Source organism: Miniopterus schreibersii (genome assembly GCF_964146895.1).
Source record: "Miniopterus schreibersii genome assembly, chromosome: 5".
NCBI classification, from domain to species: Eukaryota; Metazoa; Chordata; class Mammalia; order Chiroptera; family Miniopteridae; genus Miniopterus; species Miniopterus schreibersii.
Genome location: NC_138106.1, coordinates 55,289,979 through 55,312,107, shown reverse-complemented (window position 1 = coordinate 55,312,107; position 22,129 = coordinate 55,289,979). Strand labels below are relative to the sequence as shown.

General features: G+C 44.1%; 1 protein-coding gene across 4 annotated transcripts in view; it reads left to right on the top strand.

Annotated features, from left to right (window-relative positions):
• Nucleotides 1-22,129, top strand: part of GTPBP8 (GTP binding protein 8) — a 202,298-nt gene that overhangs the window by 33,340 nt on the left and 146,829 nt on the right. The window contains exon 6 of one of the 4 annotated variants that reach the window (XM_081138688.1): nt 5,196-5,604. The exons of the other annotated variants lie outside the window; for them this stretch is intronic. Coding sequence (XP_080994814.1) covers nt 5,196-5,403 — 208 coding nt within the window. The 3' untranslated portion in view covers nt 5,404-5,604. Of the gene's footprint in view, nt 1-5,195; nt 5,605-22,129 lie in introns of those variants that run through there. 4 annotated transcript variants of the gene reach the window in all.

Here is a 22,129-nt window from a genome sequence, read left to right as displayed (position 1 = left end):
TTACCCAATAATCTCCTTTACATAAAGTCAACTGATTGTAGCTCATAATCACATCTACAGAGTATCTTTACAGCAACACTTAGGCCACAATTTAATTGAGTAACTGGGTACTAGAGCCTAGCCAAATTGACACATGAAACTGACCATCACGGACAGGAATTTGATCACACATATAGGCTAAGGGAAAAGAGCCGAAAGAGTGAGAGAAGATGGACATGCTAAAGAGATAAAGGGGAGGGGGTTGATGGAGCAAGACCCATTATTTATTATTCAACCAACTATTTGAGCATCAGCTGTTTGCCAGGCACCATTCAGGTCCCAGAGGAGATGAGCAGAGACAGGATCAAGTGCTTAGGTAGAGGGTTGACAAATTTTGAAAAGCCTTTTTTCTCTGAGCCAGAAAGAAAAATAAAGATAGCTTTAGATGTGGATATGTTTGGGGTGGGGTAATGGGTAAATGAGGGGGCCCCAGAAAAGAGCTTCTGTGTTGTCAGTGGAGGAGGATTTGTGATCATTACCAAGAGTAGAGGGCAGGGAGATGGGGCTCCAGGTAAGCGGTGGGTATTTGAAATCAGAGCATTCTTGAACTGGGGTATGTGCAAGAGGCATGGGCTATATACGTTAGAAAGTAAGGTTTTAGGGGCACGCTTTAAAATTTTCTGGTCTTCAAAGAAAGACTGCCACAGACACAACTGACTGTTAAATATATAAAACCTTGTCTATCTCATCAGTAATCCAAGACATATAGATTAAAATAATTTTTAGGTACTGTCAAAGATGAAAAGCATGTTGTCCCATGTTACTAGGCTTTAGACACAATTTTAGATAAGTGATCCTTTGTTGATGTCATCATGAAAATGGAAAATGGTATTCACACAGTGAATCAGTTGTTTCCTAATATTTGGGCAGTAGAATTGTAGTGGATAAGAGTATATGGTAGAACACAGGGCCTCCTACCCAGGCTTCTAAAGATGGCTCATAAGACACTTTCTAAGAACAATTTGGAAACCATTGTAAATAAGGAAATATGCATTGATGTGAACAATTTTTGGTGATACAGGAAAGCATTTTTTAAAGCAGTTTAGAAAACTATATGCATAATGTGATTCCATGAAAAAATACATGTCTACACATTGAGAAAAAGATCTGGAAGAAACTAAATGAAAGTATTAACAATGATTATCTTTCCAGCAGTAGGATGGGTCTCTTTTCTTCTATGAGCTCATTTGTATTTTCTATTTAAAGGAAATAAATATGTATTGCTATTGTAATGAGAAAAAAAATATTTTTAATGCCAAAATAGTATGTACCAAAGTCTTAGGAGTGTGTGTGTGTGTGTGTATGTGTGTGTGTATGCACCAATATATTCAAAGACAAGTACTTCTGGCCCATCCAGCTACGGCCTCTGAGCTTCAATCCCACGCTTCTATATTTTGCTCTGTGATTTTGTGGCTGGGACACTGCAAAACCACTAGGTCTTTTCCAGCAGGTAGTTGTACCAGTATGTACCACTAGAGGGGGGTGGGAAGGCAGGAGACGAGAGAAGGGACTTGTTCCTTCTTGTTTGCTCCCCTACGAGGACAGTGTTGCCACACAACAGCTCTTCATCTCAGGTAATGGCAGTGGGTTCTAGCCCCTAACTCTTTTTGACACACTCGCAGAACTAGTTGACCCCACAGAGGTTCTAGCAGCAACTGGGTGGTGTTCCGCCCTCAAAGATCTGGGTCCTAATTCTGCAGATCCCTTCCTCCAAAAGTCTAAATTCTCATAACCCCAGACTCTATCCCTTGTTTCCCTAGTGCCAGGGGTTGTATGGAACTGATCTCAGTAGTTATCTCTGTGTTACCTCTGTGAAGCATGTGTGCTTTTCAGTTCTTAAATATCTGTTTAACCAATTCTTTATATTTTCTCTGGTAAGGTACTTGTGATTGTTTTACTAATGGACTCTGATATGATACTTGGCGTGGGAAGTAATCCTAAGAAACAGCCCCTCCAACTGGGATTCCGAGGTTGGTTTGGCCATGTCCTTAGCTTTGAACATAGTAGTGATCTCCTTTCCAAGGGGAAGCGAGATGTAAGAAATCATGCTGTGCTGTGACATCATGCTTCATCACCCAAGGATGATTGGGATGAAATGCTTTCTGAAGCCCTAAAGAGGCCAGATGACTACTATGCTACTATGCTACCAGAAATAGCAGTGATGCTTCTGAGTGCACTGGAGAGCCTACCAAAAGTGACGCGCTCAGACCTTTAACTCCTAGCTCAAGTCATAGGGACTTGTAAACTGTGTCACCCTCACGCCAACAAGCCCTGCCAGCCAGAGTAGGAGCTTATCCCCTGCTGTATCCCCAGAACCAGTTCCCCCACCATGTGGAAAGTGGGAGCTGAGACTCTCTCAGCAGTGAGCCCCTGACATGGCATGGGAGAGGAGGTGGAGGGGAAAGCTGAGCTCTAGGCCTGGGGCAAGGGTTCCCATGTGGCACAATCACATGAGGCCCAGGGTTCTGAGGGGGACGTAGCGATGGGATGTTAGATTAGGATAACAAGAAAAATGCTAGCAGCTTCTAGAACAGGGGGAGATGTTTTCCCAATCACTTTCCCCTTCATTGAAATAGTGATTTCGAATACTTTCCTTTCTCTCCATCCCAAGTGCTCCGTCATTGTCCACATCTCCCGGGACCTTTACATGCACTGCACTTCAGTCGTGCACTCTTGAATCATATCCCAAATCTTGTCATCCAAAATTCTTCCATCTCTGAAATCAGAAATTCAGACATTTCCCCTTCTGACAAATTTTCCTACATTTTCAGATCTTACTCAGATTACTCCTTATAAATCTGATCTTAAACCTCACTGAATCACCAGTCCTTAACCCCTGTTGTTCCCCCATCAGTACCTCTCTGCATTCACCTTATTTCTATATAGCTTACATTCCTTTAGGCCACCACTTGCCAGTGTTCTCAATTTCCTCACCTCATTGTACTTCCATCACATTTGCCTAGCAAATACCCATCCCTATATTAATTCTACTCTCTGAATTTTCTGTGATTACAGAAAAAAACAAACAAAAAACCCCACAGAAGTCCTCAGGCAAGAACTCTCTCAACTTCCTAATACCAAACCTCCAAACTTACTTGTCCCCCCACCCATCCTGTCCTCCATCCCTCCTCCAGTTACAGTGGATAAGGTGATCCACCCCTCACCTAAGGCAAATCCCACCATCTGTGTTCTGTGCCCCAAATCCTTCTGCCTTCTCATACACTTCAGACAATAAATGAATCCCCTACTCTCAAACATCAACAATATGCCCTTCTCTATTGGCCATTTTCTATTAGCATTTAGACATAAACAAGTCTCTTCCACTTTGGGACAGAATGAACTCCTCCCTCCACTTCAGAGTTTCTCCAGTAGTTGTCCTATCTCTTTCCTTTCTCTTCCCCAGGGGGAAAGGAGTGAGAGATTAATTCCACAGCCCAACTCCTTGGAAGTCTAACTCCTCCTTCACCACCTACTCAGATTTCAACCCATTGCAATTTGGTTTCTAACTTACTGCTAAAATTATTGTATCAATCAGCATGCCAGTAGGAAGCAGAATCCATCCCAGATGGTTCAAAAGAAGGGGTTACTTACAGTGCTGTAGGCACCAAACATGTGACGGTGATGCTCTCAAAGAGCAGGGACAGTGGGAATTCGTGATCATTCCTGGGAATGAAGAGACAAAGAAGGAACTAGAATAATGAGAACTAGAACCAGGGAGAAGAGGACTCCTGGTGGGAACTGAAGACAAAGTGGAATGCACCTGCTTCCCAAGACCAGACACCAAAGCATGGAGGGAATGGGAAAAATATCCTGCCCCCTTCTGCCTTCTGACCTGCCGTTGCCTTCCACTGGCCAAGCTCATTTGGAAGGCAGAGGGCAAGGGAGCCCAAGCGATAAAGTCTCCAGGGCTCAGCCTCCAGGGACAGAGAAGGGGAGAAAACAGAAAGTAGACAGAATAGCCAGCATGTTCACCCACAACCTCTTTTTCATAAAATTGATTACCTTGCTTTGATACTGTTGACCACTGCCTCCTCAAAATAATAATCTCTTTCCATGGCATCTACGACACCACGCTCTGCTGCTCTTTCTTCTCTCTTGGGATGTTCTGCTCAGTCTCTTTGCCAGTTTCTCTTCCTCTGTCTGTCCCTTATATATTGGTGTTTTCTACCCAATCCCATGGCTATGTCCATAAATTGAAAACTCACAAGTCTGTATCTCAGTTCAGGTTTCTTTCCTGAGTCTTAGACTTCAGAGTAGTTGACTAGAGCATATATCTGCATCATCACCTGGTGATCCTAAAGCACCTCGTATTCACCATGTCCCAAGTTGAATTCAGCTTCCGCACTTCTCCCGAAAACTGGTGCCTCTTTTTGTCTCACTGAATAACATTTCTATCCATCCAACATTGCACAGCATTCTCTTTGCTGCTGATTGAATGACTTCTAAAATGAAAAATATTTTACTCCTTTGCCGTCAATGGCTTATTAATTCCATGATCAAACCTGAACTGCTTACACAGCTTGTGTCACACTGCTAGCTGTTCAACAAAACCACATGCTTCTCTTATTCCTGGTGCACAGCTGGGCTACTCTTACCAGCCTCTCTTGAATTAAAGTGACCGTATATGTGACTGAGTTCTAGCCCATGGATGCCGTTTCCAGACCAGTGCTGTAAAGAAGCAGCTGTGCCTCTTCCAACTCTCTCTTTCCCTTCAGCAGTTAGGATGAAGCCCTAGGGGGATGGCAAAGCCACAAGATAGAATCATTGCCTTGAGGAAAGACATTGCCTAGCACTAACACCAAAAATAGGGACAGAGAGAAGGAATAAAATGGTTACTCCTCCTGTCTTATTTACTGCTTTTGGTCAGGAGAGAAGAGTGTTTGGAGGAGAAGAGGAGAAATCTTTCCATATGTAAAGGACAGAGGTCAATCAAGAGTTGGCAATATCTGAACTGTTATTCTCACTTTCACAAGTCCCCTGAATGGGTGAAAGTCATTTCTATGACACTTGCTATCGATCTATAACTTATTTCCCTGAGAAAAATTATTTGTTTAGGAAAAGTTTCCAAGTTTCTGCCATGTAGAATAATTGTTATGTCCAAATCATAGTCATTCTCCAATTGTTACGGCTCATTCAATACCCGCCTTTTCCACCAGAGGGCAGCAAGCAGCTGTACCCAGATTACCCTCTAAATCGTCGGTTCTGGCTTCAGTTACAAACCAAACCAAGGAACCTAATCTACATTCCAACCCGCCAGTGGAATCCCAGCTCCACAACCTCAGACAGAATGGAGACAATCTACTTATCCCAGGAAGAGGAGATTCAGATAAACAAACTTCTCACAGGCAAAGTAGATGCACATGATTTCAAGGCCTGGCCCTGAAGTGGAAGCAGGTCACAGGATCTAAAGGGCCAGCTTTGGCCACGAGTGGCATAACCCAAGCCTGTCTTCAAGGAGCAGAGCCACCTGACCCTGGAAGTGGCTAGACTTAAAAAAAAAAAAAAAAAGTTGATAATCAGATCATCCGATGTATAGTATTTTTTCTACATTAAAGACCAAATGTCAAGAACTGGGCTTGGAGAAAATGGAATCGTTATTTCTCCTCTGACAGCCTTGAGGCAAAATTTCCAAGTCAGATTTATAAGGTGTATAGGGATTTGGTTGCTTGTTTTGCTTGCTTTTCTCTTGCCAGTTACCTCCTGAGAGCTGGGCATGGATTAGTAAGAGCCCTCTACTATGGCTGCCAGCAAGTCTGTGCCTGATTTGGTGAGTTTCTGAAAAGGTACCAAGGCCTCTAGTGGAACATAACACCCTAGTCCTATGCCAAGGTATGGAGCCAAGTCACATTTCAGTGTCTGCTGCTGAACCAAGCTCTGAGCAGCGGCCATCTTTTCTGCCCAAAAAGTAGTTACTGGAATCTTTTAAGTGTTTGCTTTTGTAACTAAACTGGTCAAGAAAAAAATTGTTTTAAATTAGGGTTCACTCAGAAACAAGATGGTCTCTGTACACCCAACATTTCCAAGAGACCCATCCTCTGTGCCCCCAGATCCACTCACAAAAACATACATGCACATATGCCAAAAGAGCAAAAAGTTCTTCCGAGAATCAGGCTCCTAAACGCTTTCTTTTTTACACCAGTATTTATTGCTGTCCTTGTAAAATCTGTGGCAGATGCTGGCATAATAAGAATTTTGCCTCAGGAGTATATAAGAAAACATGATCAGTGCAAAGCAGGTGTATTCAAATAGTTACAAGGTACTCAAGTGTGGCAAAGCCAATATGTGGAGTCACATTTAACTCAGGTCCATTCTAGGGTAAAAATTAAGGATGTTGACATTAACATTGAAAAGCTACCTCCATGAGCATCTAGGAGTCATGAGAAAAGGAATGTTTCTTTTCTAGTCCTAACAAGAAACTGTTCTGTTCCTCATTCTGTCCTAAGTGCCTAGAACAGTTCAGATGCTCAATGAATGTTTATCAAATGAAGAAAATACTTAAGAAATGTACCACATCAGAGACCAATATCTCTTAGTAAGTCCACTTCAGACAGTCTCCCCCCCCCCCCCAACACTAAAGCAGATCATGATTTCTTCAGCTGAGCACTAGCTGAAGTAGTTGTCTTGGGCCAACGGGCCATGTCAATGCATCTTCAACAACAGTCATGTCCAGAGAGGTGAGCTGCTCATCCCGGAGGAGCAGGAGGGACAGATGCTGACTGAATACACAGAAGATTCCCATCTCACACTCTCTCGGGGTAGGCCCGCCAGATTTAGCAAATAAAAATACAGGGGCCTCAGTTAAACTTGAATTTCAAATTAATGAATTTAGCATAGGATATACTTCTACTCTAAAAAATTCGTTATCTGAAATTCTAAATTAACCGGGCATCCTGTATTTTATCTGGCAACCCTAATCTTCGGTACATACTTTTCTGAGTAAAAGGCTGGGAGAATTGTTCACCTTAAGTTGTGACCTTTCTTTTTGGGCACGTAGGTAATATCCTTTTTACTTCACTGTCTGAACACCATCACAGTCTGGTGATGAATTCCACTTAATCCCTTTAAGCGTGCTGTCAAAAATTCCAGTGTATGGAATTGTTCCCTGAACTCAAAGTTTTGAAAACCACTAGTAGTCTTTGGTAATCAGTCTTCTTTGATCAGAATGAAGGGTCTGCCATATAACCTTCTTCGTCCCCTATACTCTGGGAAGTGATTTTTGGGCAGATACCTTTGTTTAGAAGGTTGAAAGTAGGCTTAGGAAGTCCTGTGTTCTAAGTAATCTCCAGCCAATTATCTATCCCCTAAGCATCAAGTGGTTCTAACACCCAGTTCTGGGGGTAGGGAAGGGACTCATAATGCAAAAGAGCAGGGGGAGAAAGTACTGAACTAAGATGATGTTAACATGAATTTAGCTTTTCCAACAGGAATGCGACTTAGAAAAAGTGATCCCCAGCCTTCTGTTCACAAAGATCCAGTATTAGTCCTAGACCAGAGCCAGTCTTTCCTGAGAATCTGTACCTAGCTCTGGTTCTGGACAAGTGATCAGTTCCTGGTTACAGTCTCAGAGGGACCCAGTCCACCTTCACCCAGAGCTCAGCCCTTGCACTTTGTGGGTCAGCTTAGCCAGAAGGCACAGCGAATAACCCTGGATGCCTTGGGTGAAGGTAGGAGTGGGGGTAGGAATGGGAGGAAGACAGAGAGCAGAGGAATCTAGCTAGTAACCAGGGAGGGGATATGAATGGATACTTTTCCATAAGGAAAAAAAAAAAGCTTTAGTTATAGAATTTTATAAAGAAATGCTCTTTAGTCACTTGTGAGCATTGTCATTTTTTATTAAACAAAATATAAATGAGTACTATTTATATTATTAAGTGGAAACCAATTAAATGGATAAAAATAAAACTTGTACCTTTCTAGAAAGATCCATTGTATTATATATCATTTAAGACCTGTCACAAATTAACACCAATCAACTTTTCCAATCTCATCTCCTGCCACTTCTTTCTAGGACTGCTATACTCTACCCCAGGGTTTTTGAACCTCAGCACTATTGACATTTTGAATGGGATAATTCTTGGTTGTAAGGGGCTATCCCATGTAGGATATTTAGCTGCATCCCTGGCTTCCACCCACTAGATGCCAGTAGCACCTCCCCAAGGTCATGAGAATCAAAAATGTCTAGAGACATTAACAAATGTCCCCTGGGGGACAAAGTCACCCCCAATAAGAACCACCAAGGTATAACCCCCCCAATTGAGAAGTACTGCTCCAGCCTATGAGACAACTTGCCTTTCTGTGAACACAGCTTCACACACACTCCCCAGCATGCACACACACCTTTCTTTGTGTTCCCTTTACCTGAAACACTCTACTTTCCCCCTTTTCATCAGCAAGCTCGTGCTTGTTCTTGAAAACCTAAATCGAATGCTCCCTATCTAGCATGGCTCCCTGTGTAGTTTTCCTTACAGGCCATGCCAACTTAATTTCCTTTCCCTCCTCTGGCTGCCAGAGGCACTGCACACATCTTACTTGTACTAATAGTGCTCACCACATAAAGGCACAGTTACTCCCCACTCCCAACAGGCTGAGTTCCTCAAGAGCAAGGTCTGTGTATCCGCACCTCCCTGCCCAGCGTGGTCTCGTCTGTGAGCGTGTGTGTGTGTGTGTGTGCGTGTGTCCCGACAAATGTACACAGCACTCATATAAATGTTTATTGAAGCATAAGCCCAAGTCCTAAGCTATATCACTTACTATATATTTCCTAAAGGAATATGTGGATTTTCATACTTATCAAGTAGAATAAATTAAACTTAGTCTCCACTAGACTTCTGTGCTTCAGCAAGTCTGACTTACTGTTTTGCAAATGTGCATAGTATTTTCCCATCTTTACACTGTTGTTGAAATTGTTGTCTTCACCTGGCAAAGTTCTGTTCTCATTTCTCCCTGTCAAAATCCTTTCCAAACACCACCTGCATTTTCACAGCCCTAGACACACACACGTGCGTGCACACCCGTGCACACACACGCTGTGACCCCTTCTGTCTGAGCCCGTGGCTGTTCCTTCTGCATCCTAGCTCTCCTCGTTACCTGTCTGTCCCAACTGGCTTCCCTTAAAGTGGATTCCAACCCTTCACGGCAAATACTCATCTCTTTTTCCTTCAGCTCCTCATCCAGTGACTGGCACATACTAGACATCAAACAAGAATTTGTTGAATTGAATAGAAAAATTAGAGGTTGATTTGAAAACACTCAGTTAATATCCGGAGCAAATGTAAGTAAGTTCAGGAAGGAAGGGGGTTGCGATGCCATCAGAGGGAAGCTTTAGAAAGATTAATTAATCTAGGCTCGAGAAGATGGTGGCACATTATCAGGCCAGCACAGTAGCGCAAGGGCAAGGCGAAGCCATTGCCTCGCCAACAGCAAAGGGGCAGGAGCCGTTTCAGAACCACACCACATGGGAATTGGGACCTGGCTGGAAATGGGATGAGGGGGAGAGGAGTAGGAAGAGATAATGTCACTGGGATCCTAATGCTGGGCACTGGAATGATGGCAGTGTCACTCGGCAAACTATCAAGATTTGGGGAAGAGATCATGAGCTCAGCAGCTGCGGTGTCAGTGAACCACGCCAATAACAATGTCACAGAGGCGTTGGAAAGGCGTGAATGAGGCTTAGAGAAGAGGAAGAACCCAGACAGGGTGTGAGAGTCAGTTTTAGGGCTGAGACCAAGGGGCAGCATGGGTGACTGAGGGGTGGCGTCTGGGATGAGGGAAGGGAGGAGGGGCTGGTAGTAGGGGAGGCAAGGAGGCAGCGGGAAGAGGGAAGGGTGGGGAGCACACTGCCAAGAGAGAAGGGCGTTCCAAGGACGTTAGTGATGCCGAAGTGCGTGAGAACGGGGGCTGGAGACGGGCCTGTGGATTCCTTGACTTGGAGGTCTGTTGACTTCTGAGAGATAAGATTTAATGTGTGTCTGGGGGTGAGTGGGGGTGCTGGCAGCCAGACTGCCAGAAGGTAAGGAGACAAGGAGCGGTGAGAACGCCATGCCCGAAACCCATTCCCTCAGCACGGGTGCTGGTGCACTGGAAGATGGTCGGTACCCCACAGCTCCAGGGAATAGCAGGGTTTGCAAAGATCCTGTTTGTTTTCAGGCTGCATGGATCTTGTTTGTTGACAGAGGGAAAGGAACTGGAAAGTAGGGGATTTTGAAGCTATGAGAGAAAGAACTTTACAAGCACATCTTAGAGCAGGTAGGATGGCTTTGGAAGGAGAAAGGCCCTGTTTCTCTGAGAGAGAAGAAAAGAGGGGGGAGTGAAGAATCACATAACTCTGGTGAAAAGGAGAGTGAAGGGACCTCCCTTCCAGACATTCTGATCTGCTGGAACAAGGGGGTAGGTGCTGTGGCACGGCCCACCCAGTCTGAAGCTGGAGATACATGAGGGTGGTCCCAAGTCATGTTTCAGGGAAGTGACAAGAGACAATGTAAAGGATGGCAAAGCAGCAGTCAGATTCCAGGATTCCTTTCAGATGAACATGTCTTTTCGTGAAAACTCCTACTCACCCTTCAAGACCCAGCTCAAATGCCCCCTTCTCTGACTTACACAGGTGGCAACTGAACTCATGGGAGTCATTCTCCCCTGACCCTATACCTTACAGTTCTTATAAAAGTACTTACTTGGTTGTATTTCAAGTTTTATGTTCACTCATTTGTCTCTCCCACCTGTGCTTGGGCTTCTCAAAGGTCATAATCCATCTGTGTATTCCCAGTGCAGAGCAACATGGCTGGCACATATTAAGTGCTCAAATATGATGAGCGAAGGAAGGGAGGGAGGGAGGGAGGGAGGGAGGGAGGGAGGGAGGGAGGGAGGGAGGGAGGGAGGAGGGAAGGAATACAGGGTGAGGCAAAAGTAGGCTTACAGTTGTGAGTACTCAAAACACAATTTGTTCTTGTATTGTTATTTATTAATCATTGTATTGTGTTCCCTATGAACAACTGTACACCTACTTTTGCCCCACCCTGTGTAAGAATGAATGATAATTCCTGCCGCGGTGGAATCTGACTTCCACCCAGTGTATTTACTAGAGCAGAGAGAGACCCACGGAGAGGCGGCGGGTCATCTGGCTACACAAGAGCAGGGAAAAACTGCACATGTGGATACACGTGAACTAAAAGCAAACAAGTCCAATAATAGCCATGAAATAAATGTGAAACTCAAATGGTTTTTCTCAAAACCCATCTGCAGCCCTGAATAGCAGGGGGAAAGAGTGGGAGGATGGGGAACTGAGTGAAAAAAGTAACAGGCCCAAGAGATAATTTACAGTTGGGAATGGAATGACTTCCTAAATCGTCGAGTGTGTGGTCCAGAGAGCAGAGTACCCCAGATGCTGTTACTGTAAAAAACCACTCGTGACATATTTTGGCAAAAAGAAAGTCTGTTTTGAATCCATCTCTCCAGCAGCACACAACATTGCCTTAAAAAGCAACGGCTCCGTGAAACCCGCTTTCAGAAGGAATTCAGTTTCATGGGATTCTGTGGTACCTTGCACCGTGGGTGATGCTGTTTCCTCAGTCCCACCACGTGCTCAGCCAGGTGGGTGTGATTGTCCCTGTGTCATACACACAAGGAAACTGAGGCAAGGGGCAGTGAAGCGAGTGACCAAGATCACACACTAGTCCACAGGGCCAAGAATAAGAGCAAGTCTTTCTGCCTGCAAGCCCATGTTTTCCCACTGTATTAACAGATTCTCCATTGAGTGTAATGAGCAAAGGGTGGTGAGGGGCCACAGAATCAAGGCCGCTTCATGGCACGCTACCTGGTGAGGTGTGCAGGCCTGTGCTTAGAAGTGCCCTATGCCCGGTTTAAGGTTCTGCTGTTGTTGTCTTGAAATTCTTAAGAATTTTTAACAAGGGGCCCTGTATTTTCATTTTGCACCGAACCCCACAAATGTAGACAGGCTTGCAAAGAATTGTAGAATGCTGGAGCTAGAAGGACTTTGAGAGGTCATCTGTTCCACCCCAACCCACTTTAGACATGAGGAAACAGGCACAGAGAGGCAAAGTGGCCTGCCTTTAGTCACACACCTAGTTGGCAGAGCAGCAGCGGAACCTGGTGTTCCTCCTCCCTTACCACACTGTCTTTAAAGTTAGAGAAGGGACTCCTGGCCTGTGTCGCTCAGTTGGTTGGGTGTCGTCCCCTGCACCAAAAGGTTGCCAGTTCCATTCCCGGTCAGGGCACTTTTGCGGGTAGGGGGCATTCGGGAGGCAGCTGATCCATGTTTCTCCCTCTCCCTCTCCCTCTCAAATCCATTTTAAAATAAATAAAAATAAAGTTAGAGAAGGGAGATTCCCCCTTCCCTTCAGGAGCTTATCTCTAGCCAAAATATCATTTGTGGCTAAGCTGGGTCAACTCATTTCACTCCTGGGCAAATGGTCCTGGGTTTTTTCATAAAAACCAAGTGCACATAAACCTAAATGTGATTCCAACCAAACCACAATGTCTACACTGTGGTATAAGAAACCTTTAGCTCAGTCTCTCACCTAACAACCTTCACCCCTGCCCCAACCGCCCTAACATGCATTTCTTATACAGGGAGAGGCTGGCTCAGCCAGGGTCAGGCTGGGGTCGTGCCAGGGCGACCAGGGGTAAGCCAGGCTCAAGGCCGCGGCCAGGGCTCCCGCCTACGCTGACCCAGAGGACAGGGGGCATTTTGGCACTGCCTTTCTTCCTCCAGGGACCAAGGCATCGATGCCTCACTTCTCCTGAATTGACAGCATATTAAGCGCCGTCGGCAGGGTCTGGCAGAGTCACACTGGGGGAAAGACAGAAGTGCCCAAACATTTGTGAGGGTTTGTGTGCACCTCCTTGGTGTCCTCACACTTGGAAGCTACAATAATCAGAAGGTGGTATTCTGACTTCCAGCCCAGACCCACCAGAGCATGTGGCTCTGTTCAGTGCAGAACCAGTGCTGAGGCATGTTTGACTGTTTTGAAGGCTACATGTGTCCCCACAGCCCAAAGGAGGAGAGGAACGACATGCAGATCATGAAGGAAACTTGGTTATGTCGTTAAAGAGCCTCGTCAGGTTTCCTGGTGCTGTGAGAAGGTTTTGCCAGTAGGCACAAAATGAACAGTTTCTATTTTGAGTCAGAACAGACCCAGTATATCTCAACGCCGCTGTCACGTGGTCACAACTCGGTGAGGTGGCACCAGCCAGACGGCTATTGTCCTTTTGTCACAGACCACGCACATAAATTATCACCTGACATAGAAGCACCACAGGGCAGAGAATCTTACCTCTTGTTCACTGATGTGTCCCAAGAACCTGAACAGGGCCTGGCATGTAGTAGGTGCTCATTAAACACTTGCTGTGTGGATGAATGCTACTTGTGGCTTTGAAGGATCTTTAAGATATCAGTATAAACGAATGATAGTGTAGGGTCGTGGATTTGCATTCTAACATGACAACCAAAGAGGGGTATTTAGGGTACTCTGAGGGGGTAGAATGGGTCCATGATGGTGTGTTTGATCCAAATAAAGAGAAATAAAGATGGGGAAAATATTAGAAATTATTATTTTATTTCTTTAATTACTCACCTAGGGCTCTGTGTATTTAGGCTAATCCTAGTAGCTCTGGCCCACATATATGCATACATATATACACACACATTTGTATATATAAATATGTAGAGAAGTATATATTTTTTATTTGCTTTTATGTATATATGTCTCTGTGTGTATGTGTGTGTGTATATATATATAGAGAGAGAGAGAGAGTGAGTTGTTTTTCTGACATCCTGACCCATGACACCTAAATACTTTGTGTCTACTTCCACAGAACAGGGACACTCTTCTGTGGTACGTGACAACACCTCCCCAACCTGAAAGTCAACACCAATGAAACACCAACTTCCAATCCGCTCACCTCATTCAGATTTCTCCCACCACCCCAACAGTGTTCCTTTTCCTCATTCCTCTCCAGGAGCACCCACTGTCTCAGTGTCCCCCTTCATTCTGGAACAGTATCCCCTCCTTTCCCTGACTCTGTGTCCTTGTTGGTCTTAAAGAGCATAGACTTTCCTTCGCCAAGACGACACTTGACTTGGATCAGTCAGACGTTTCCTCAGACTCAAGTCTTGCCTTCTTGGCAGAAAAATTGGAGAAAGGATGCTGTGCTCTTCTCAGTGTGTCACATTAGGAGGCTATACCGTACCAGCCTGTTCGCTGTTGGTGAGGTTAACCCGCTTACCTGACCAGATTTACTTCTGCCAAGTTGTCCACTGTGAGGTCAGAATTTTCTCCTTGTATTTTATTAGTATTTTGTGGGGAGATGTTCTAATATTACACCAAAGTACTGTTCCTCATCAGACCTCCACACTTAGCTGTCATCTCCTGCAAGGAACAGTTTCTTCTCCTTCATTTGTTTATACATTTATTTACATCAACGTGAACTCACGGAGTCTTGTTATATTCATTGCGTTTCCACCCAATTTTTTGATTATTTACTTTGATGTTTAAGTGTTCCTGAACTTGGCGGCGAGTGCTCCTTCGAGCGGACTTGTATGTCCTAGTGACATGTCCATACCATTCTTGGAGTATTTATTTTCTGTCACAAGATGATTCAGGGTCATCTTGCTCTGTCCTTGCCCCAGCCCTACAATTAGCCATTCCTCTAAGGAGACTTGGCTCCTTTTAATGGAGGAGGTATTTAAAAGCCAAGATCTGTGGATTTATTGTTCTTATGGCTCCATATATCTATAACTACCTCTATATCTATGTACATGTATTTAAAAATTTATGAGTTTATACCAATACTTCTAGCTTCAGTCCAACACCTCGGGATCTTTCTAGCTTTTCCTATTTTCATGTTTGAAAGTCTTGTCTCAGAAGGTGAGAAATGTGGACCTGGTAATCCTCAATATATTTGCTCAATCAATTAACTTATTTGCTGAAGGTAGCCCATCCCACACCTGCCTCCTTCAGTTGTCACCTCTGAATCTTCCCCATGTAATTGCTCAACCGCCAGGCTGCTTCCCACCACCACATACATCACCATAGCGCTCCCTTCTCCTCACTGCCCTGCTTCCTTGGAGCAAGATGAGAAGGGAGGGGAATGGATTGATATTTTGTTTTGTTTTATTTTTTAATTCTCATCAGAGGACATGCTTAGAGAGAGGAAGAGTGAGAGTGAGAGAGAGAGAGAGAGAGAGATTAATGTGAGAGTGAAACATCAGTCAGTTGCCTTCCATACATGCCCTGACCCGAGATCGAACCCACAACCCAGATATGTGCCCTGATGGGGAATCGAACCAGCAACCTTTTGGAGCACATCATGATGCTCAACCAACTGAGCCACTCTGACCGGGCTGGATTGATATTTTAAAAGGCTCCCCAAGTGATTCTAAGTATGTAGGCAGGTTTGTACATTATTGGACTACAGAGCAGTAAGAAGGCAATATTTACATCTAAATCTGAGTCCCAAACAATCAAACTCACCACATGACATTCTCCTGGAAGCATTTTTATTGAGAATTCAGTGTCTCAATAAATGAGTGGAGTTGGAAGGCTCCCGGAAAGGGTGGGGAGTCATAAGACTTGAGAAGCAAGATAAATGGTAGAATAGCAGAAATAGGCGAAGCCAAGATAAATCACATAATTTTGCTTCAGACTGGCCCTGACTGTGTTCTCTCAGAATTATCTCATGTGTCCTCTTTGGAATGTGCAGATGTGCCACTGCTCCCTAATCTGACTTGCAAGGACCACCTAATACTTTGACCCCAGAAGTCTGTGAATATCATGGCTTGTCTTAATTTGTTGAAGGGTTCACTCTATTTTTAGTGGACGTCTTATATTTTTCCACTTCAGAGAATGGATTGTATTTCTGGGAACGAGTCTGGCTAGTGGAAACAGTGTTGTCCTTTGCCCATCTCTGCTAGCACACCTCAGCCTTGACCTATGATGTCTGCTCTTGGCTGCTTCAACCTTGGACCCCCACTCAGCAACCTTTATTTAGTCTTTGCTGTATAGCCTGGTATGAATCACAAACCCAACACTAAACCCCACAGGCCAGAACTGCCAGGGTAGAGCAGTGTGAACCCACCTGAACCAAAGTTATTGTACTTTCTCCAACTCCACACTAATGAAGAAATTTGTCAAATATTTATTCTGGAAGAGGAATTAAAATCAAGTTAATAGGAAAGGAAGATGAATGATTGGATTCTGTTATTGCCTTTCCTGGCTTCCTATGTTGCTGGAGAAAGCCATAAAACCTTATTTGTGCAGTTCATTTTCATAGTATTTTCATGCTTACATTATGGCTGAAAGAAAAGTCAAGGCTGGCTCCAGATGAAACATCTCTGCAGGAAAAAGGAACACTTTGTCCCAGAGCCACAACTGGCACAGCCCTGCAAAGCAAACTTGCACAACAAAGTCAGGGCAAAAGTTAAACAAAAAGAATTAAAAGAAAGGTCCAACAGATGGAGGGGTCTTTAAATTATTAAAGCTCTCTGTAGTCAATATCTGATTTGCTAGTCATAGGTTAGTTTCTAAAATCTTCCTTTGACCTAATGGTCAGTCTCCAGAGATCATCATGGATGGCAGTTCAAGAAGGAATCCTTGAGTAAATCACAGCTTGGCATAGACCACAAGAAGACTCCAGTGTGAGATGGAGTTCGTGCTGCTTAAATTTAGCTCTAGGAAAACCACCTCTTTTCTAAGATACATTGGGAAGCTTAAAGGTGATTTTGTTTTCATGGGCATATGTGTGTGCGTTAACAACCAAAGTCCCAGAAGAAGAAAGGAACCAAAATAAAAACAAACGAGACTAATTGGTAACCTGAAGAGAATGTCACAATAAAAAGAATGAGTTGGGGCCAGGGGCCAAGACCAGGTTGGAAAATTATTACAATTATTTTCCACAAGAAAGATTATGAAGACTGTTTTAGTCTGTTCGGGCTGCTCTAACAATACTTTGGACTGGGTGACTTATAAACAATATAAATTTATTTCTCACAATTCTGGAGGAAATGGAATCACAAGGTGCCAACAGATTTGGCATCTGGTGAGGGTCCCCTTCCTGGCTCACAGATGGCTGTCTTCTCACTGTGGCCTCACATGGCAGAAAGGGGTAAGAAAGCTTTCTGGGATCCCTTTTAAAAGGGCACTAACCCTATTCACAAGGACTCCCCCATTATGACCTAATCACCTTCCAAATGCCCCACGAACAAATACTATCACATTGGAGATTAGGCTTCAACCTATGAATTTTGGGAGGATAGTAGAAGGTAAGAAAGATTGTACTAATCAAGGCATGAAGAGGCTCAGTCAATCAAGGGCTTCACTTGAGTTCCTACTGTGTGCACTGTGCTATTTTGACACCATGACTGATGAAAGAAATAGGTGTGGTTCCTACTTATAATCATTGTAGGCCAGTGGTATGCTGGCATTGGCTCACACCAGCCCATGAGAACAGACTATTAATTATTCAGGAATTTTTGAGCAGGTTGTAAAAGCATCATTAGATTGAAATGAGCCACAAAAGTCATAACTGCACTGAAAATAGATGACTGCTACCAATTAGGACTTCGATTTTAGGGACGCAGTTTCCCAGGACTTTGTGGTCAGTTACCATCTCCCAAGGCTGGAGGTGATAGACTGAGGGTTAGAAAGAATATGAAAATTAACAGGGAGGCTCCTACGAAGTCAGAATCCAGAAAAGGCCAAAGCCTTGGGGAGGCTTCAGTTGAAAATAGGACTTGAGTAAAGAGGAGAAAAGGAACACTGTGGCTTTTCCTAGACAGTCTTAATCACCGTCCTCACCTCATCCGCAGCATGGCCATCCCATTAGCCTACCCATCAACCTGTCGGTTCCTAGGGAGAGGCAGAGGGGAGCACAAAGAAATCAGAAGGTAGCAAAGCTGCTGAAGCATACAATGCTTTGGTTTTTAGAGATGCAGGGGTCCTCAACAGTTACCCAACCCAATTCCTCACCTGGAGTTGTGAAAATAGAGCCAAAGAGGTAAAATGACACCGGGTTCATATAGCTAGTTAACAACACAGCCAGCGCCAGAAACCAGGCCTTATTCATTATCCCTACTACGTACCAGGTACTGTGGTGGTTCCCAGTCCTGTTCTGCTTACTGCTGCGTGCAGTATGACTCACGAGTAGGGAGAGGCAGCGTGGAATTAAAGGAAGAACTGAAGCTCATCCCTCTCTCCCACCCAGTTTATTAATTCCAACTCGGAAGGACCTGCCAACTTAGAAAAGGGATGTGTATGTAGTTGAAGAGCTGATAATGAAGGTGCTGTGTGTGTACCATCTGGTATAATCGGGAAAAGGTTATTTTTTGTCCTAAGTCATAACTTCTTAAATCACAGCCTTCACTCTCTACAAAACTATCAGAAATGATGGTGATTTCGAATTTTTCCAGATGGAAAAAGGATGATATCATCCTGAGCCTGGCCTCTGCAAGAGTCGTTTATTCTGCCTGGCATAACGGGGCAGCTGTGGCAGAGGTGTCAGAGCTGGAATGAGTCCCTGAGACCAAGCAGGCCCCTCTAGAACTGTTTCCTACATGTCAGGGTTGCACCTCTCAGACTTGCAGAGAGAAACTCGTGCTGTGATGACACCAGCTGAACCTTCTCAGGGAGTGGAAGGTTTGGTTCTGCACTTGCCATCCAACCCCTGTCATCAGCATTAAACTCACGTTATGTTTTAAGAGGCGAGGTTCTTATTAAGCCAGTCTAAATAAAGCCTTTGTGAGAGAGCAGATCCCTGCTGGTCCCCTGAGAGGGGATGGAATGCAGAGCTTGACTGATCCTCTGCCTCTCTGAGTGCAGCGAACGTTCCAACCCAAGTTACAGGAGAATCAGGCCCTCCTTTCGCAAGGCAGACTTTCCTCGGTGAGGGGATTACAGAGGTTTCCTTTAAAGAGCCATGGTGGGGGGGGGCTAGTCTAGGGGAAGAAGGATCATATCAGATCAATCTTCAGAATCCTTACTTTGTGCCTAATAATTAATTGCATTGCTGAGATGACTTAAAAGACCAATTCATCGTCTAGATATGTCTGCTGAACAGATTGTGACTCTGCATAGTTGGTAATAAAGTAGAACAGTGCAGACACAGAGCAAAGCAAAACTGAAAACACTTTCTAGGTAGTTGTCCTCTAACACTCACTCACCCTGCCTGAGGACAGCAGCTCCATTAGACGAGATGCACTCTTACATGGCATGTGGTCTTCATAACAGTTCTGCTGGGTTGTATGCTGACCAACCATCACAGTTTGCCCAGGACTGCGAGAGTTCCTGGGATGCAGAATTTTAGTTTTAATATCAAGATAGCCTGAAGTGAACCAGGAAGATCTGGTAACGCCATTAAAACCCAGTACCACCTGTCCCCTAATTCACTGACTACAGACCTGAATGTGCATCCCGGTCTGACTTCAAAGATTGGTCTCTCCTTTCAATGGCCTGTAAGGAGTTTTGTTGACAGAGAAAGGTAAGAAAAGAAAATAACCAGATGTTTCCTTGTAGTCCTCCACATTGGAGGCCTATTTAACAAGGAAATGGCGTTAAAAACAAGGTGTAGATGTGAAAGATTTCCTAAATTTCTTTGAGAAAGAAGCATGGGAAACTCATATTGTAGAGTATCTCCCATATTTTATAGAAGATACAATTTCTGATTATAAAGACCAGGTCATGGTGTAGTATCAAAGGAATATTTTTTACCTTCCCAGTTTTAATTTCTAATACAATATGCAACAATAGATATAACCCAAATAAACAAAAACTTGTCGAGTTCTCAACAATTTCTAAGAATGCCATGGAGTCTGAAACCAAAAAGTTTTAGATTGCAACATAGGAAGGTCTCCAAAGGCTTGATCAGATCTGAATGCTAGAGTGGATTTACCTTGTAAAACCTGCCCACTCCAACTGTGTCCCCCAAGAGAGCACAGAGGACACTCCTAGTACCAAGACTATAAGAAATATGTTCATGAAGGGAACTCCAGCACATCAAGGATCTGCCCTGTATTGCCACCTGACTGTCCCCCTGAATTCAGTGGGGATGGGGGGGGTCCAGGAACGGCAGGGGGCTACATGGCAGACAGTGACCAAAGACAAGGTGGATGTGGTTACCTCACTGGGCAACAGAGCCATACACAATAAACAGAACAGTTTAAACCTCAGAGATCACTGGTGCTAGCTAATATTGGTGTCCCTATATCTGCATAGATGGACAGTCTACTAAAGTCTTACTTGATTTGTGAAAGCAGAAAAGCTCTAGGTTTGCTCAATAGAAGTCTGACTGGAATCACCACAATAGAGACTTGTGGCCCTTCAGCAAAGTCCTAGACTTGAGACAGGACACAGATTCAGAGCCCCCTAAATGAAGTGGCAGCTGAGTACTCTTTAGGAAATCCAAAATGTATATTGTAAATCATCTTCCTAGACTTCCTAACAAGAGGCTTATGCCCCAGCTCTCCAGGGGCTTGAAACTATCCTAATTGGCCACTGTTTTTCCATCTGAACCCTCCTTGTCTAGCTAATTATTTCCTGGTGCTACAAGAGCCCACTCAGGCCAAGAAAGAGAACACAAATCCCCACAAACACTGGGTCCTGTAGCATGGCCAAGATTCATGCTGGACCAACCCTACACCATGAGCATACTGCACTTTGTCTCTGCCTCCTCTCCCCTACATTCTCTCTACTTTATTTTCTCAGTCTTTTCTTTTGCTTCTGCCCTGTCTCTGCCCTCAAGGTTTTTGTCTGTTAGGCCAGTTAGTGGCAGGTCCATTCAGGATGAGAGGGGAGTTTTCTCTATTTGGAATTGAGAAGATGCAGGCAAGGTACTTTGGCCATAGTGTCAAGTCTGCATCAGCCTCAACCTCAGCTCCCAAGGTAAAGCTACTTCACCCAAAGTAATGCTACATCGTAAGAACCTTCCAAGTTTTGCAGGACTTGAGGGCCCTGCTGCAGTCTTCCTAAAGGGCCTGCACCCATCTAACTCATGAAGAAACTGCTTTATAGAAGGAGCTCAGGAAATGTGTGCTGAATGTTCATTCTCGACCTCGCTGGATGTGAGTGTGAGGAGATCAGTGCCCAAACCACCTAAACATTATGGAGAACTCCAACTCCATTCCTCATATGAGATGATACAGTAGAGGTGTTTCTAGAGTAAACTAGAAAGGTATATGCCTAGGCACAGCTGGAATATATAATGACAGTACACTGAAATATCAGCCCCCACTCACTGGGACCCTCAGTGCAAGTCCTCTGTGATGTGTTTTCTGTGTAGCTGAGGATATAGCCCTTTAAAGATCAAATCTTTTCATTGAACTATTTTGAAATTATAAATATAACTATATTCATTTTCATGTGTTATATATATTTTCATTTGCTGTACATATATAAACATATACATATAAACATATATGTATGGCAAATGAAACTTATACACACAATCGTATGCCACTTAATGACAGAAATGCATTCTGAGAAATGTGTCATTAGGTGTCATTTTGTTGTGCAAACATCACAGCATGCACTTACACAAGCCCAGATAGTGCAGACTACTACTATAATTGTGCTTTACTTCTGTATAACTGGCAGTGCAGTAGTATTTTTACAACAGCACTGCCACAAACGAGTAATGTGTGGCACTACGACATCACTATGGCTACATTGTCACTGGGCAAGAGGAATTTTTCAGCTCCGCTATAATCTTATGAGACCACCGTGTATATATGGTCTGCCCTCGACAGAAACTTTGTTATGCAGCACACAACTGTGTGTGTGTGTGTGTATCCATCTGCCTTCTTAATCAAAGCCTGTTACACATAATTCTCTATGTTCGAATGTCAAATTATGAATATCAAATATGGTTTAATATTTTAATCCAGTTCCTGTAGCAATTGGATATGTCTGGCTCAAGAAGAAATCCATAGCTAGGCACTGGAAAGACCTGGATGTCCCCCTAATTCTTTAGGTTCAGGTCAGCGGTTCAAGAGTATGTCTGTTCCATGGCTACTTCATGTCAGGCACTGTGCCAAGGGCTGGGAGCAGAAGAAGAATAAGACCTAAAGAGCTCTCCGTCCACATGG